The sequence below is a fragment of the Mobula hypostoma genome, chromosome 18 (genome assembly GCF_963921235.1).
Source record: "Mobula hypostoma chromosome 18, sMobHyp1.1, whole genome shotgun sequence".
Taxonomy (NCBI): Eukaryota; Metazoa; Chordata; class Chondrichthyes; order Myliobatiformes; family Myliobatidae; genus Mobula; species Mobula hypostoma.
This window is the reverse complement of record NC_086114.1, coordinates 54715549-54731278: the sequence shown is the minus strand read 5'-3', so window position 1 is coordinate 54731278 and position 15730 is coordinate 54715549. Positions and strand designations below refer to the sequence as shown.

General features: G+C 39.9%; 1 protein-coding gene across 4 annotated transcripts in view; it reads left to right on the top strand.

Moving 5' to 3' along the window:
* Positions 1 to 15730, top strand: part of sin3aa (SIN3 transcription regulator family member Aa) — a 139431-nt gene that overhangs the window by 50292 nt on the left and 73409 nt on the right. For 2 of the 4 annotated variants that reach the window (XM_063070907.1, XM_063070906.1), the window contains one exon: positions 4855 to 5072. In XM_063070907.1, the coding sequence (XP_062926977.1) occupies positions 4887 to 5072 (186 nt within the window). In that variant the 5' untranslated portion in view covers positions 4855 to 4886. Of the gene's footprint in view, positions 1 to 2963; positions 3156 to 4854; positions 5073 to 15730 lie in introns of those variants that run through there. The other 2 variants (XM_063070908.1, XM_063070909.1) reach the window with 2 other exon arrangements.

The window sequence follows — 15730 nt, the reverse complement described above, 5'->3', positions numbered from 1 at the left end:
CCCAAGGCAGCAAAGCAGGCCCAACCATGACACTGCCGCCACTATGTTTCACAGATGGGCTGAGGTTCTTGTGTTGGAATGCAGTGTTTGCTTTTTCACCAAACAAAATGCTCCCATTTAAGCTGAGAAGTTATATTTTGAACTCATTCTGTCCTCAGAACATTCTTCCAATAGCTTTCTGACTTCTCCATGTGGTCTTTAGCAAACTTTAGACGGGCAGCAATGTTCTTGGAGAGCAGTGGCTTTCTCCTTGCAATCCTGCCATGCACACCATTGTTGTTCAGTGTTTGCCTGATGGTAAACTCTTGAACATTGAAGTTGGCCAATGCAAGAGAGATCTGTAGCTTCTTTGATGTTACCCTGGGATTCTTTGTGACCTCCTGGAATATTACACACCTTGCTCTTCGGGTGATTTTTGTTGGTTGACTACTCCTGGGGAGCATAACAATGGTGTTGAATTTCCTCCATTTGTACACTAACTGCCTGACTGTGGATTGGTGGAGCCCACACTCTGTAGAATGGTTTTGTATCCTTTTCCAGCCTGGTGAGCATCAACAACTTTCTTTCTGAGGTCCTCAGAAATCTCCAAAAACGTGGTGAAGATCAGACTTTGATAATGAAGACCCAGGTTTATGTTCTTTAAATAGGGCAGGGCCTCTCACACTCACACCTGATTGTCATCCCATTATTTGAAACACCTTACTCTAATTTCCCCTTTAAATGAATTGATAATCCTAGAGGTTTACATACTTTTTACAACAAATATATGTAATATTGGATCATTTTTCTCAAGAAAATGAATGTGTAATATTTTTGTGTTAATTATTTAACTGGGTTCTCTTTATCTAGTTTTAGGACTTACATGAAGATCTGATCACATTTTAGGTCATATTTACGCAGAAGTAGAGAAAATTCTAAAGAGTTCACAATCTTTCTAGCATACTGTACCGGTTTGTCATTGCTTAGTGTTTTACAGTCAGCCAGAGGTATGCATTGTTGGTTGCCTTCTGTTCTTTTGTGTCCTGATTAACAAGTTTAAAATATGTTATTGTTAAATGCCACTTTTAAAAGTTTCAAGCTTTCAACTCTGCTTTTATTAATGGTGCTGAGACCAATGATTTTTGGGATTCTTTCTAATTAATGCAAAGTTTAAATACAACAAACAAGGGAATAAAATTATCTTTTATTATGCATTTCAAAATTCAGTTTAGTTCCAAAAGAGGGATTTTTCTGTTTCTATCTAAATGTCTGTGATGAGTTGTTGCTATCATTTCCTGGATTGGTTACTTAGTGCATTATAAGTGGGAGAACAGTGGCTATAGAAATAGTTTCAGATGTGCTTCTTGGCTTATCCTTGCAGTAGCGTATTGCGATGCTTTATGTGAGGTGATAATGGATAGTCACAAGTAGCTTTCCAAAGAGTAATATGGACTCTTTTGGGAAAAAAATAACTTGTCTGTCTGTGAGGACGCATGTTCAAGGTTAAATTCAAATAATATCTTTACTTGTTGTGTCTAAGAATTAGTTTTCACCGAGAAGCTCTAACAACTTGGTATATTTTCCAAGTTTAATGGTAAATTATGAATTATATTTTAATTATATTTGAAATACTTCAAATATGAAGTTTGTCCAACCAATCTTAAATTGGAGAGAATGAGAGAAACTTGCATTTATGACTCCAAGGAGTCCCAAATGTCATTTAAGTTTTGATGTTCAGTCACTGAGATAACCATAGGGAATGAGGCAGACAGTTCGTGCAGAGCAGCCTGCCATTCATTGCATAATATTTCCTTCAGTAATTTATTAATGTTAGAGGCATGCACTGCCACCTTGTGATGTCTTGGCATTTGCTGTAATTGTAACAAGGAACTGTACTCATCCAGTTTTCAATGTAGCTGTCTCTTGGGGCAAGTAAAGCTTTGTCTGCTGTTGCATTCCTACCCACACTCCCATTTGTAAAGTATGAACTCTTGACTAAATATTTTTAAATGGAAATCTGAAGAGAATATGTATATGTAAAGTTGTAATACAAACTGTAGGCTAAATGGCTGAATATTTGTCTGGAAAAGAGGCAAAACATACCATAGATCACATTATCCAGTGGGGGGGGGTGATGAAACAGCAGTGTTAAATGGAAATATTATATTAAATATAAGTAAAACATTTGAATGCATTGATCAAACAATATAAATAAAAATAGAATGGTGGAAATCAACTTATTATCTTCATTTGTACCTAGTTATGTGGAGGTAGAATGACATTTGCTAATTTGAAAGGTGTTTAGGAAATCTGTCAGTACTAATTTGGCCGAGTTTAACTTGATTATAATGTAATTCAAATTCAGTGTTAGCTTGTTTCTAAAAACTGTTACTTTTCTGTTAATATATCTTAAAGAACTACAATATATAAACAGTCTTTAAATTCTAATTACCTCCAAGACACATGTTAACTTTACGCACTTCAATACTCTGCAAAAGGAAGTCGGATAAATTTTTCACAGGCAAGATGATCAATTTTGGGATATGAAGTGAAAGCACTTTGTGCTCTGGGTACAACTTTCCAAATCTTGAATACATATTAAATCTGGAATGTCAGCATTTTTTTCCCTTTGCAGAAATGTCAACAACTAGTCCAGATCTAGCCTGCTCGATGTTGTTTTTCCTAAATCTGATAGCAGATTTGAGTATCGAATCAATGTGGATATTTTCTATTGGATATTCTGACTATCAAATAACATGACAATGGGGTCAGTTTGGAAAATGTACAAAGCACAGCCACTTAATAAACATGCATTTTTAAAAATAGGTAGAAATTATAGATGCTGTCAAATAGTGAGCATTTGGCAATCCTTTTTTTAATCACAGGACGTAACTTGTTGCTAAAATTATGTTTCAAGGAATTTGATTGGATGATTCCTGGCACTTCAATGTGTAAATGTCATCCTTTCTGTTTTCAACTTGCAGGATTTTGTGGAATGGAGGGATCTTTACCCAGAATGGAATCTGGTCTCTCTATGATGTTAGATGTTTGGATGGACTAAACCAATGATAGTGTTTTCTGTGCTGTTAAGAAGACTGTTGAAGTTCTGAACAATACTGCAGTGAGCACTTAAATAAAGATACCTGCAGAAAGTGTAGCTGATGCCAATGGCTTGGGTGATGTTTATTTACAAGTTTTCATGTATACTTACAAATGCAGTATTAATCTATATCTTGTGTATAATTACTTGGATTAGCACTTCTATTTACACCTTTTGTGAGAATGCCACTTGTGTCTTAATATCACTTTACTCAAGAGAAGTGACTGAAAACTTTGCCATATGAACTTAGCAGTTGGAATATTAGAAAATGTGTTCTTTGTCCTTAGACCAACCTTATCACTGTAATGATCGAAAGGGTGCTTTATGCCCCAATTATTTTGGCGTTAGTAGGTATTCATCTTTTGGAATATAAGCAGGCTAGCAAATCCACTATTTATTGCCCGTCTTTATTGCCACTTTTCTTTTCAAACAGCTGCATTCCCTTTGATGAAGTTACTCCCTTAATTTCTGTTTAGCAGAAATCAAAACTTGTTTTCTGTGAGTTTATTTATGTTGTCTAGTATATCCCAGCTGGAATATAATATGTGAGGAGCCAGAGTCTCCAAAATTAAATCAATGCCAGCAAGTTGCAGTCTATAAATTATTTTAGTATTTAGTCACTTGCAGTTGTTCAGCGCTTAATTACAGCATTTTTTCTTTTCTGATTTATTGATCTTAATAATTGCTGCGGAAACAATCTCATTTGCTGCTTTAATACAGAGAAATGTAACTGAATCCTTGCAATGAATTACTCAACAGGAACAGGTTGAAAAATTGTTTCTGTTTGACTCGCAGTTTTAAGTATGTGAATGATAGCTTACGGCAACAAATCCAACTAAGAGCTTGTATATGGAATCAACTTGCATAATAGAAGTTACAGTTCTCACTTTCTAATTTATATTGGGCAGTGCTGTGATAGGGTAGAACAGTTGGGGGAAGTTGATGGTGAAACTGGGATTCCTTTTAAGTGCTGCCTTCCCAATGTAGCCCACTGCAGCCAATCAGGATTGACCTGATGTTCCCACAGGGATGCTTAATGTTAAAAAAAACTGCCATGTAGCTTATGTTTCCAGTGTTTATGAAAGATGACACTACTTGTGATTTACTGTTCCCATACGTTGATATTGTTTGTTGACAGGTCAGTCAGAGTAGGCTTTTATTTTGAAGTGTTGACAGTATTCTAAATCCTTATGTCCATTAAAATGAAAACAAGCAGCTTTTGTTGAGACCTCCATTTGCCATTATGCTTTTGCAGCTGTTCATCTCTTTGAGCACTCCTTCAATTTTATCTGTAAATCACTTGTTGCTCCTCCTCATAAAATCTAAGGGGTGCTGGCATGAGTTTTATCTAGTATATATTAGTAAATCATCCAGCACCAGAACTGTCCAGGTCATATCACATTTCACTGGGATCTTCTGCCCTGTGCCAAGGTTATCTGCTGCTTGCATTTTCCCAGATATATTCCTGAATCCTTCTTTTAGTTTAGTCAAGTACAAGGAGCTTGTAGATTTATTTATCACTGAGATTCCTCTATTTGATTCCAGGACTTTCCGTATATGATAATATTTTAAAATCTACCTATTTAACTAAATTATTTTTCTCCTGTTAATATTTTACTGATTTGATCTTATTTTTCTCAGATTATACTTCTACTAAGTACTTAGGGATATTTTCTCCTTTAAAGATTTTATATAAACGTGGATGTTGTAAAATATTTTAATGAAGTAAATGCCCATTTATTTGGGTCAATCTAATGGTCATTTTTCCTCTTTAGGGTTATAGGGCTCCCTTGAGTATGAACACATAATGAAGCGTCGACTGGATGAGCAAGAAACAGCTTATGCGTCTCAGCAACGTCGGATTGCAAGCAGCGCTGAAACGTTTTCACACCAGCATCGAGTACTAGCCCCCGCACCCCCAGTCTACGAGGCAGTATCAGAGAACATGCAGCCAACAGCTGGCATTCAGTACTCGGTCACACCAGGATACCAGGTACTTATTTGTTTATGGGGATCCCCCATGTTTGGGATATATCTTACTTTAAACATATAGTTGAAACCAGAGACAATTTTAGTTGACATTTCATTATTGTGCTTAACCCTGACGTATATTGGAATAAGATTCAATTCCCTTACTACTGTTATATTAAAAAAAAATTAACTTTTTCAATTCTATTTTTATTGATGGTAACCTCAAAGCACGTAAAGCGAATATCTATTGATCATTTAGTGTACAATTCAAGAATAAGATGACTGAAACTAGATAGTTTCTCTTTGCTAAGAGCATTGATTTCTTTTTCTGGGGAGGCTGTTATTAGATTGTGATTCTCAGTTGCATGGGATATGCACTACTTTTCTCTGTTTTCATCAAGGACTTTAATGGATGTGATCTTACTCGACCATTTAATCAATGTATTTTTAAAGCACAGAACTATAAAAAAGGCCATTCAGCCCTTTAGTCTGTTCCCATTGAAAGGGGGGGATTTCTTATCTGTCAGCACTTGCTCTGTAACCTGCATTTCATGGCTCCTAGTGCACATGTAGACACTCTTTCTAAAAAAAAAATGATGAGGGTTTTTACGTCTACCACCCTTTAAGTCAGTGACCCCTACAATTCTCTGAGTGAGAGGGTTTTTTCCCTCAAATCTTTCTATTCCTTTAGTTTATTGGAATTCCCTCGAGTATGAACATACATTGAAGTTCTCTGGGTTTGACACGTCAGCTAAGGGTAATAGAAACATTTATAACATAGTAAAATTGGAGCAAATGCTGGCCATTATGATCAATTATGGCTACTTCTTTAGCTGAACGGCATATTCTTGAGATCATCCCGTACTCATTGGTGTCTTTTGTAGCTAGATATCTATCTAAAGTATATTCTGCAACCAAAGCCCTTTTGTGGTAATTAATTCCACAGGCTTATCATGCTTTAAGTGATGAAATCCCTTCATATCTTAGCCCTATCTGTCCTACTTCCTTTCCTGAGAGTGTGACTCTCAGTTCCAGACTGCTAGACAGGGAAATAATCCTCCTTGCATCCAACATATCAGAATCTTGTGCATTTCAGTGAGATTTCATCTCTTTCTACCAAACTTGAATGAATGCAGCTCCATCGACCAAATCTGTCGTCACTTGACAGATCCAAGATTCCAGAAATCATTCTGGTGAAAGTTTGCACTCCTTTTCTTGATTGAAGAGACCAAATGGTACACAGTACTCTGGTGTAATCTCACCAAGGTTGTGTATAATCCTTCCTTTGCACAAAGCTATTTGTGTTAAAGGCCAACATACCATAAACTTTCATATTGCTTGCTGTACCTGCCCATTTACTTTCAGTGACTGGTATGCAAGGATATCCTGATCTGTTGGTCCATCAATATTTGCTAAATTATCACCATTCATTTTATACCATGTCTCTTTTTTTCTACCAGAGTGGATAATTTCAAATTTATCCAGGTTAGATTACTTCCATCATGTACTTGGCTAAATTGTATTCAACCTTTGAATCATTCTCACAGTCCCACTCAATTTTGTGTTGTCAGCAAATTGAGAAATATTACATTTGATTCTCTTCAAATTATTGAATGATATTGTGAATGGCCAGCTGTAAATATTGATTCTTGATGTACCAAACAAGTCCCTCTTTAAAAATCAATTTATTCTTGCTATCTTGTGCTTGCCAACTAATATTCAATCCAGGCCAATATATTGCCCTACTCCCATGTGCTTTAATTTTGCTTAAAGACGTTCTACATGGAAATTTAATAAAAGCCTTTTGAAAAATCCAAATGCACTACATTTATCTATTCTACCAGTAATGTCCTCAAAAAGAAAACTCTCGTAGGCTTGGCAAACACAAATTCCTTTTCATTAGTCCATGTTCACTTTGTCTAATCCGGTTGATTAAGTGTCTTGTTATTACATTCCCTTGATTAGCTCCAGCACTTCCTCTACAGATGTAAGGGTAACTGGTCTGTAGTTCTGTTTCTTGCACTTCTTGTGAACAGTGGGGTTTCATTTGCTATCCTCCAATGTGCGAGGGTTATTCTACAATTTACATGGTAACCCATCCACTATTTTCATGGCCACCTCTTTTAGTTTTCTGGCTACCAAATCTGGGGGCTTTATTGGGTCGAAGTGCCATTCATTTCTCTAACACCTTTTTTCCCCTAATTTCTATTCATTCTTCCTATTCGATGGTTCCATGGCATGTCTAGAAAGTAATGTGCATCCTCTTCGGTGTGGATGGTACCAGATTATCTACTATTCCTTTATTTTTTTATAATTATTAATGCATTTTTTAACAAAGATATACATTTATATTCATTAGTCTCTTTTACTTTTGCTGAAGGTTTTATAGTCTACTTTTATATTCTTTTGGAAGTTAGTATCATATGCCATTTTTGCTTTCTTAACTGTTCTCTAGATCAGTTTTATTTTTGGTGAGTTTAGTATTCCCAATACTGTGGCTTTCCTAGCAACTCTACAATGGTGGTATTAACTTCTTAGACATGGATGGGTCACTTTTCAATAGACAGTAGACAATAGGTGCAGGAGTAGGCCATTCAGCCCTTCGAGCCAGCATCGCCATTCACTGTGATCATGGCTGATCATCCACAATCAGTACCCTTTTCCTGCCTTCTCCCCATATCCCTTGACTCCGCTATCCTTAAGAGCTATATCTAACTCTTTCTTGAAAGAATCCAGAGAATTGGCCTCCACTGCCTTCTGAGGCAGAGCATTCCACAGAACCACAACCCTCTGTGTGAAAAAGTTTTTCCTCAACTCCATTCTAAATGGCCTACCCCTTATTCTTAAACTGTGGTCTCTGGTTCTGGACACCCCCAATATTGGAAACATGTTTCCTGCCTCTAGCATGTCCAATTCCTTAATAATCTTACATGTTTCAATCAGATTCCCTCTCATCTTTCTAAATTCCAGTGTATACAAACCCAGTTGCTCCAATCTTTCAACATATGACAGTCCCGCCATCCCGGGAATTAACCTCGTGAATCTACGCTGCACTCCCTCCATAGCTAGAATGAGTTGTTTTAGAAAGGAATGTATAACTGATGCAGTTCCTGCATTGTTCCTCAGATTGTAAATGGAGCTCCCAGGGTTGCTCACCTGCAGCTAAGTCTCTGTATGTTGACATATATGTCAGATCTATGTACATTTATTTGTGTTGTTAATTTGGTTACCTAATTATGAATGTTTTATATACTTGGATCCAAGTTCTTTGTCTTTTTAGCATCCTTAGAGATCTTAGTTATGTACCATAGCACTATTTCTCCAACTACCATTTTTTCTTATTCCAACACTATTTATGAGTGCTCTATTTTATTTACACAAGATCCATTACTAATACAATTAGTTTATTATTGTCCCAGTCATTTTACTGCTCTGTTTCTTTTTGTTTTCTCTTTAGCACTCTACATTTATGTTTACTGCGACCCTTCCCTGACTTGGTTAGTTTAAAGCCCTATATACAGCACTTAGTAGGTACAGAGGAGATGTCAGGGGTAAGTTTTTTATGCAGAGTGTGGTGAGTGCGTGGAATAGGCTGCTGGCGACGGCAGTGGAAGCGGATACAATAGGGTCTTTTAAGAGACTCCTGGATAAGTACACAGAGCTCAGAAAAATAGAGGGCTATGGGTAACCTTAGGTAATTTCTAAAGTAGTACATGTTCAGCACAGCATTGTGGGACAAAGGGCCTGTATTGTGCTGTAGGTTTTCTATGTTCTATGTTAACAAGTTAGAACACTGGTCCCAGAATGGATCAAGGTGGCTTCTACCAACACAACAGCTCTTTTCCCGGTAGTGATGCCAGTGCCCTTCAGTTGAAATCTACTTCTTCCATACCAGTCACTGAACCATGTGTATATTTCCTTGATGTTTTTAACCTTTTGGCAATTTGGGTAATATTCCAGAGGTCCTTTGAGATTTTGCTCTTTAATTTAGCTCCTAGATCCTTGTACTCTCAGAACATTTCTAATCCAACTGTGTTATTAGTACCCAAGTACACCAAGATGATTGGATCATCCTTTTCCCACTCCAAGGTTCAGTTTAGAGGAGATGGCCACTACTCTGGTAGTGGGTAGGCAACATAACCTTCATGTCTTATGCTTGTACTTGTGTTGCTGAGGACAGTGTCTGTCCTCCATACTGCCCCACTACGTCCACCTTCCTTTTTATTCTCCCCACTTGAACAATGGTGAATTTGCCATGTTTAGTTTGCACATTCTACATGCAATTTATTCTTGTTCCCACCTCTCTTTCGCCCCTCAATCCCGCCACACTCACTGCTCCTCAATCCCGCCACACTCTCCCCCTCCTAAATCCCGCCACACTCTCCCCCTCCTCAATCCCGCCACACTCTCCCCCTCCTCAATCCCGCCTCGCTCTCCCTCTCCCTCCCCCTCACCCCCCCTTCCTCTCCTCCTTGCCCCTCTCCCTCTTACTGTTTTCCCTCTTCCCCCCTCTGTGGACTCATGGATGTCTTGTTCTTGAGCTAGGAAGCAGTCTTCTACAGCGCAGGTAGGTTGATGCCTTGTGGCTGTTGAGCATAAGGTCTGTTTTCTCCTATGGTTCATTATTGGTCAAGGTGATTTGGAGATTAGTATCTAAATGTACACATTTGCAAATGTTATCTATGTGCTAGAGTTCGGTGATTGAGATTGGGGTGACTTTTCATCTGTGTGATTGTAACAGCAATGAACAATTTCCCCATTTCCTATTTGTCCTGTACATTACTTCCACTTCAATCAGATGCTTTATGGAGATGCAGTGTGGCACTATAGTATGGAAGATTGAGAGAAGTGTTGGGGCAGTGATGCAATCTGCTCTGAGATTGGGTCTGTTGGATAGGATCACAGCTTGTATATTTTCATGTACAGTAGCAAAGGAGACAGATCTGCAAGTAATGAAAACTGAGAAAGATACTTCACATTCCCCCTCAATTTGGCAGTTGTCTGTTGTGTTTGACATTGCAGTTAGATTATGTGGGTAAGGTTGCTCTCTTTTGTATACAGTGCGATTTTGAGAATTATTAATGATCACAGGTGAGTCAGGAGTTAGGTTTTCTCATTTGCTGTCACCTTCCATGGGTCCTTTGCTTGGACAAGTACTTTGCCCTGTCAACTTTCTAGATAGATATAGTCGCTGCTACTGTGTGATTGAGAATCTCCGGAGGGGATGGCCCCAAATCCTTGGCTTTGCCTATTGCCTGTTGCCGGGTCCGGGGTCGAAGCGCTCGGCAGAGATGGTGCTCGGAGTTTTTGGACGGACTCGGGTCGGACTGTGGTCGGATGCTTCCAGGATGCTGCATCGGCAAGTTTGCGGTGCTAGAGGTTTACCGTCTGCGTGAGATGATGGAACTTTCGAGAGACTGTGAGACTTTTACCATACCCATGGTCTGTTCTTATCAAATGATGGTACTGCTTTGCACTGTTGTAACTATATGTTATAATTATGTGGTTTTTTGTCAGTTTTTAAGTCAGTTTGTCATGTGTTTCTATGATATCATTCTGGAAAAACATTGTATCATTTCTTAATGTATGCATTACTAAATGACAATAAAAGAGGACTGTGCGTCCTCACAATCTAATCTAAAAAAAAGAGTTATTAGACAACAGGGTGACCCGTTGGGGCACCCTTTGAGAAAAGGGTAGTGCAGTCTGATGTGACCAGAATGAACATTAAATTTTCCTGAATGCTATTGCTGTCTCTTTGATTTGGAAATTAAAGAAGAAAAACTCAGCTTATTAAAGAAGAAAGGCGCATAGCAAGACAAATATGTGAGCAGAATGAACATTAAATATCCATGAAGTAAGTTTGAAGGAGTCGGGCTTGCTGGGTCGGGTCTGGAATTAAATGTCCGATGTAATGATGGATTTGGCCTTGAATAATCACAGAAGGATTCCATCGATTCCCAGTTGGAATGACTTCTTTGGCACCAAAAGATGTCATTTGGAAGAGGCAATTGTATTGTCTGATGTTCTTCCTGAACTCGTTTGCAGTAGGTTCATCATTGCTGTACAAATTGAGGAGTTCATTAGGTAAAGGCTGCAAGTTGCCCATCCTGACCTTTCCCTTCATACAGCAGAAATGTGTGGTTCCTCCAGTGAATAGGAAGGCACGACAGTGAGGGCGTACTCTCATCATCAAACCAACATCAGCAGAAATGTGACGGCATGCCAGTCGTGCATTTTGCCTTGCTCTTTCTCTGTCGAGGTATTGTCGTCGAAAGCAGCCATTGTCGTCTTCAGCAACTCTCACAATAATTACTGTGTGCCGCATATTCTGGAGTTGATCTTTCCTTTTCTCCTCTGTCTCTTCCTCTCTCCTCCTTCTCTGCTTGTTTTTGTCATTATGGAGACATGCAGCCCTTTTATCCTTCGTCTGTTCTACTATTTGTTCTTTCTCTCTGATCCTGGAGTCGTGTGGCCCTGGCCTGATCGGATTCCTGTTCTCTCCTCCGTCTGTGCCTATTGTTGTCATTTTGGAGACGTGCATGCCTGTCCTCCTCTGTCTCGTCTTCTCTCATCTTTTTTGTCCTGACTCTCTGATCCTGGAGTCGTGCGGCCCTGGCTTCATCCGATTGTTGTTCTCTCCCTCTCCTTGCCGGTTCCCGACTGCGTTTGGTGTCCTCTCTTGACCATAATATCCCCCTTCTCTTTCCACGCGGCATAATTAGGCTATCCATATTTTTTTACCCTAATGCTTGATAGAAGGTAGGAATCAGTAACACCAAAGCCTCCAAGCTGTTGAGGCTGGCCGTGCGCATGCGTCGGGCTGTGGAGTCGCGGTCTCCATGGAAGGTGAAGCCGGCTCTGTGAGCATCGTGAGGTGCTGCTGAGGCTGGCCGTGCGCGTGCGTCGGGCTGTGGCATCCCGATTTCCATGATGGCCGATCGGGTCTCGGGTGAAAGGCAGCCTGTTGATATTTACTATCAACAGTGACATGGACAAAAGTCAGAAGGTCAGCAATTTAGCTGATTGAATGCACCAAGCAATTTTCATTCTGGATGGACAGAATGTGTTCAGATCACTGCTTACATATGTAGAATAGTGCAGGTACAGCACAAGAACAGGCCCTTCAGCCCATAATATCTGTGTTAACTATGGTAGCCAATTTAAACTGCACACCTGAATGCAGGTGATCTCTATCCCTCCATTCCCTACATGTTCATTTGCCTTTTTAAATGCCTCTTTAAAAATCCTGTTGCATCTGCTTTCCCCACCCCCCTTCTCTGGCCATATACCATGTGTACGTTGCCTCAAAGAGTGTCCTATTTATTAGATTAAATAATTATTTGACTGGTAAGCTTCTATGTCAGGTAATGTCTCTGTACAGTTGAATGACAGTAGACAATTGGAAGTGTTTGTATTACAGTCCACTTTGATGAAAGTCAGAAATTTAAATTAAATTTAACAAATAGACTTGAGACATTTTTAAAGTCTTGGATGAAAAGGGAACAGCTAAGTAAGTAGGACCTATATAGATAGATAGCTAGGGTGTCTAAGACTTTTACACTGTACTGTTTTTGTCAATGTGGAGTGGAGAGTGAGTATGTAAATCTGGCTGGAGTATAAGATGTTAGGAATGGCAAGGGGAGCACGGTGAGAAGGGTGTGGGACAGGAGGCAGAGAAAGAGTGTCAGGGACAGAGGGTGTCGAACGTACAGACACCCAGTACCAGGATACCAGCCAGGTCATTTGTTAATTGGGTTTATTGATCATTACAGAATGTCTCTTTGGTGCTTCCTGCTCTCTCTTCCCCATTTCCCAATCATGATTTCCCTCGCCCTGCTCCCTTCCCACTCTCGGTCCACAAAATGGACTCATATCAGAGTCAGATTTATCATCACTCACATATATCATGATTTTTTTTGTGACAGTGTAATACATAAAATTACTACAGTACTGTGCAAAAGTCTTAGGCTCCCTAGCTAAATATATGCCCTTAAAACTTTTGCACAGTAATGTATGCTAACATTAACATTTACTTTGCTACATTAATTTCATTAGCTACTAAAAACTTCACCAAAACTTCTGATGCATCAAAGCACACAACTAGTTGAATGTGACTCATAAATATAGTATTGTAGGGGCTGTACTTCATAATGAAAACAGAAAATCCCTGATGTTCGTAGCACATAAGGCAACATCTGTGGAAAGAGCCACAAAGTTAGCATTTCAAGCTACTTTTGAGAAAAAGTAGCAATAAATGGGTTTTAATTTGTAGACTAGAACAAAAGAAAAGGTATGTGATAGGATGAGGCAGGAGTGGTGAATGATAAAAAGGAAAAGTCATAAAAGATGGTAATGGGTCAGTAAAGAAAGATGAGGTGTAACTAGGAAAATGTTTACTGAAGTAATCATCAAGAATTGTAAGACAGCTATTATAACACTGATGTGGACAACTTTCTTTGAGTTCAGTGAGGAGCACCATGGCATTGTGTTACTAATCTTAACCCTTTTTCTGTGTTTACTTCAACAAGAAAGATCTAATTGATAAGTAAAGACTAGGCATTTTTTGTCAAAATATTAGTTGCTATTTAGTATGTAAATGGATACTCTGGGTTTCAGGTAGGGAGCAATTAGAAATCTAAGACCTTGAACTTCTAGATCTAGTATTCTGCATATTAAGATCATAAGATATAGGAGCAGAATTAGGCCATTTGGCTGATTGAGTCTGCTTTGCCATTTTATCATGACTGATTTAATTTTCCTGTCAGCTCCAATCTCCAGCCTTTTCTCTGTATCCCTTCATGCCCTGACCAATCAATAATCTATCAACCTCTGCCTTAAATATCCAAACGTTTGTACATAAAAACATGACCTCCACAGCAAAGAATTCCACAGATTCACCACCCTCTGGCTAAAGAAATTCCTCTCATCTCTGTTCTAAAAGGATGTCCCTCTATTCTGAGGCTGTGTCCTCTGGTCTTAGACTCTCCCACCATAGTTGTTCACCTGGCGGAGAATCTGACCTGGTCCCTGAACACCAGCTCCATAACCAAGAAAGCCCAGCAGTGTCTCTACTTTCTGTGAAGGCTGAGAAAAGTCCATCTTCCACCCCCCCATCCACCCCACATTCTACAGAGGATGTATCGAGAGTATCCTGAGCAGCTGCATTACTGCCTAGTTCAGAAATTGCACAGTCTTGGATCGCGTCACATGCCGGTGATAATAAACCTGATTCTGATTCTGAAATGGCACAAAGATTTTGTGTTCCAAGTCTCCTGAGTGGAAGCTGGAATCAGAACTTTCTGACTTTACAGCAAGGATGTCACAGGCAAAATAACACAGACACGCTGTATTCATTGCTGACCAAGAAGTCATTCCAATAAAGCCCACGGCCAGTAGTTTAGATTGTTCATGTTCTTACAAGAACATGTATTCTGCATTGATTTAAGGGCATCTCTATCAGGGACTAAGGCAAATTTGGGTTTCAATGATAAAACAAAAAGTTTTAACTTTACAGCATAGTGAATAGATTTAAAACAGTGACATCAGACTTTCAACAGAGAGATTCAAATCCTTATCAGTTATTTGCTTCTCTCCACCTCCAATTCATTAATCACAGCCCATAAGCGAATCTCAATAAATTGATTCTTTAATCTCTGGAAGATCTGATCCTTGGCATGTAGTCCACCTCACTGGAACCCCTGCAGTTTGCATACCGTCCCGTGTTCAACAGACAACGCCATTGCCATCACCCTCCACCTGGCCCTAACCGACGTGGACAAAAAAGACACGTACGTTCAAATGTTGTACATAGACTTCAGTTCAGCATTCAACACAATCATTCCTCAGAAACTGATTGGAAAGCTGAACCTACTGGGCCTGAACACCTCCCTCTGCAGCTGGATCCTAGACTTCCTGACTGGGAGACCTCAATCAGTCCGGATTGGAAGCAGCATCTCCAACACCATCACACTGAACACGGGGTCCCCCAGGGCTGTGTGCTCAGTCCACTGCTATTCACTCTGCTGACCCACGACTGTGCTGCAACACACAGCTCGAACCACATCATCAAGTTCGCCGATGACACGACCGTGGTGGGTCTCATCAACAAGAACAATGAGTCAGCATACAGAGAGGAGGTGCAGCGGCTAACAGACTGGTGCAGAGCCAACAATCTGTCTCTGAATGTGAACAAAACGAAAGAGATGGTTGTTGACTTCAGGAGGACACGGAGCAACCACTCTCCGCTGAACATCGACGACTCCTCTGTAGAGATTGTTAAGAGCACCAAATTTCTTGGTCCTCACCTGGTCCCTCAACACCAGCTCCACAGCAAAGAAAGCCCAGCAGCGTCTCTACTTTCTGCAAAGGCTGAGAAAAGTCCATCCGCGCCCCCCCCCCCCCCCATCCTCACCACGTTCTACTGAGGTTGTATTGAGAGCATCCTGAGCAGCTGCATCACTGTCTGGTTCGGAAATTGCATCATCTCGGATCACGAGACCCTACAGCGGATAGTGAGGTCAGCTGAGAAGATCATCGGGGTCTCTCTTCCCGCCATTACAGACAAATTTACACCCTCTGCTGCATCGACACAGCTAACAGCATTGTGAAGGACCCCACGCACCACTCATACAAACTCTTCTCCCTCCTGCCATCTGGCAAATGGCACCGAAGCATTCA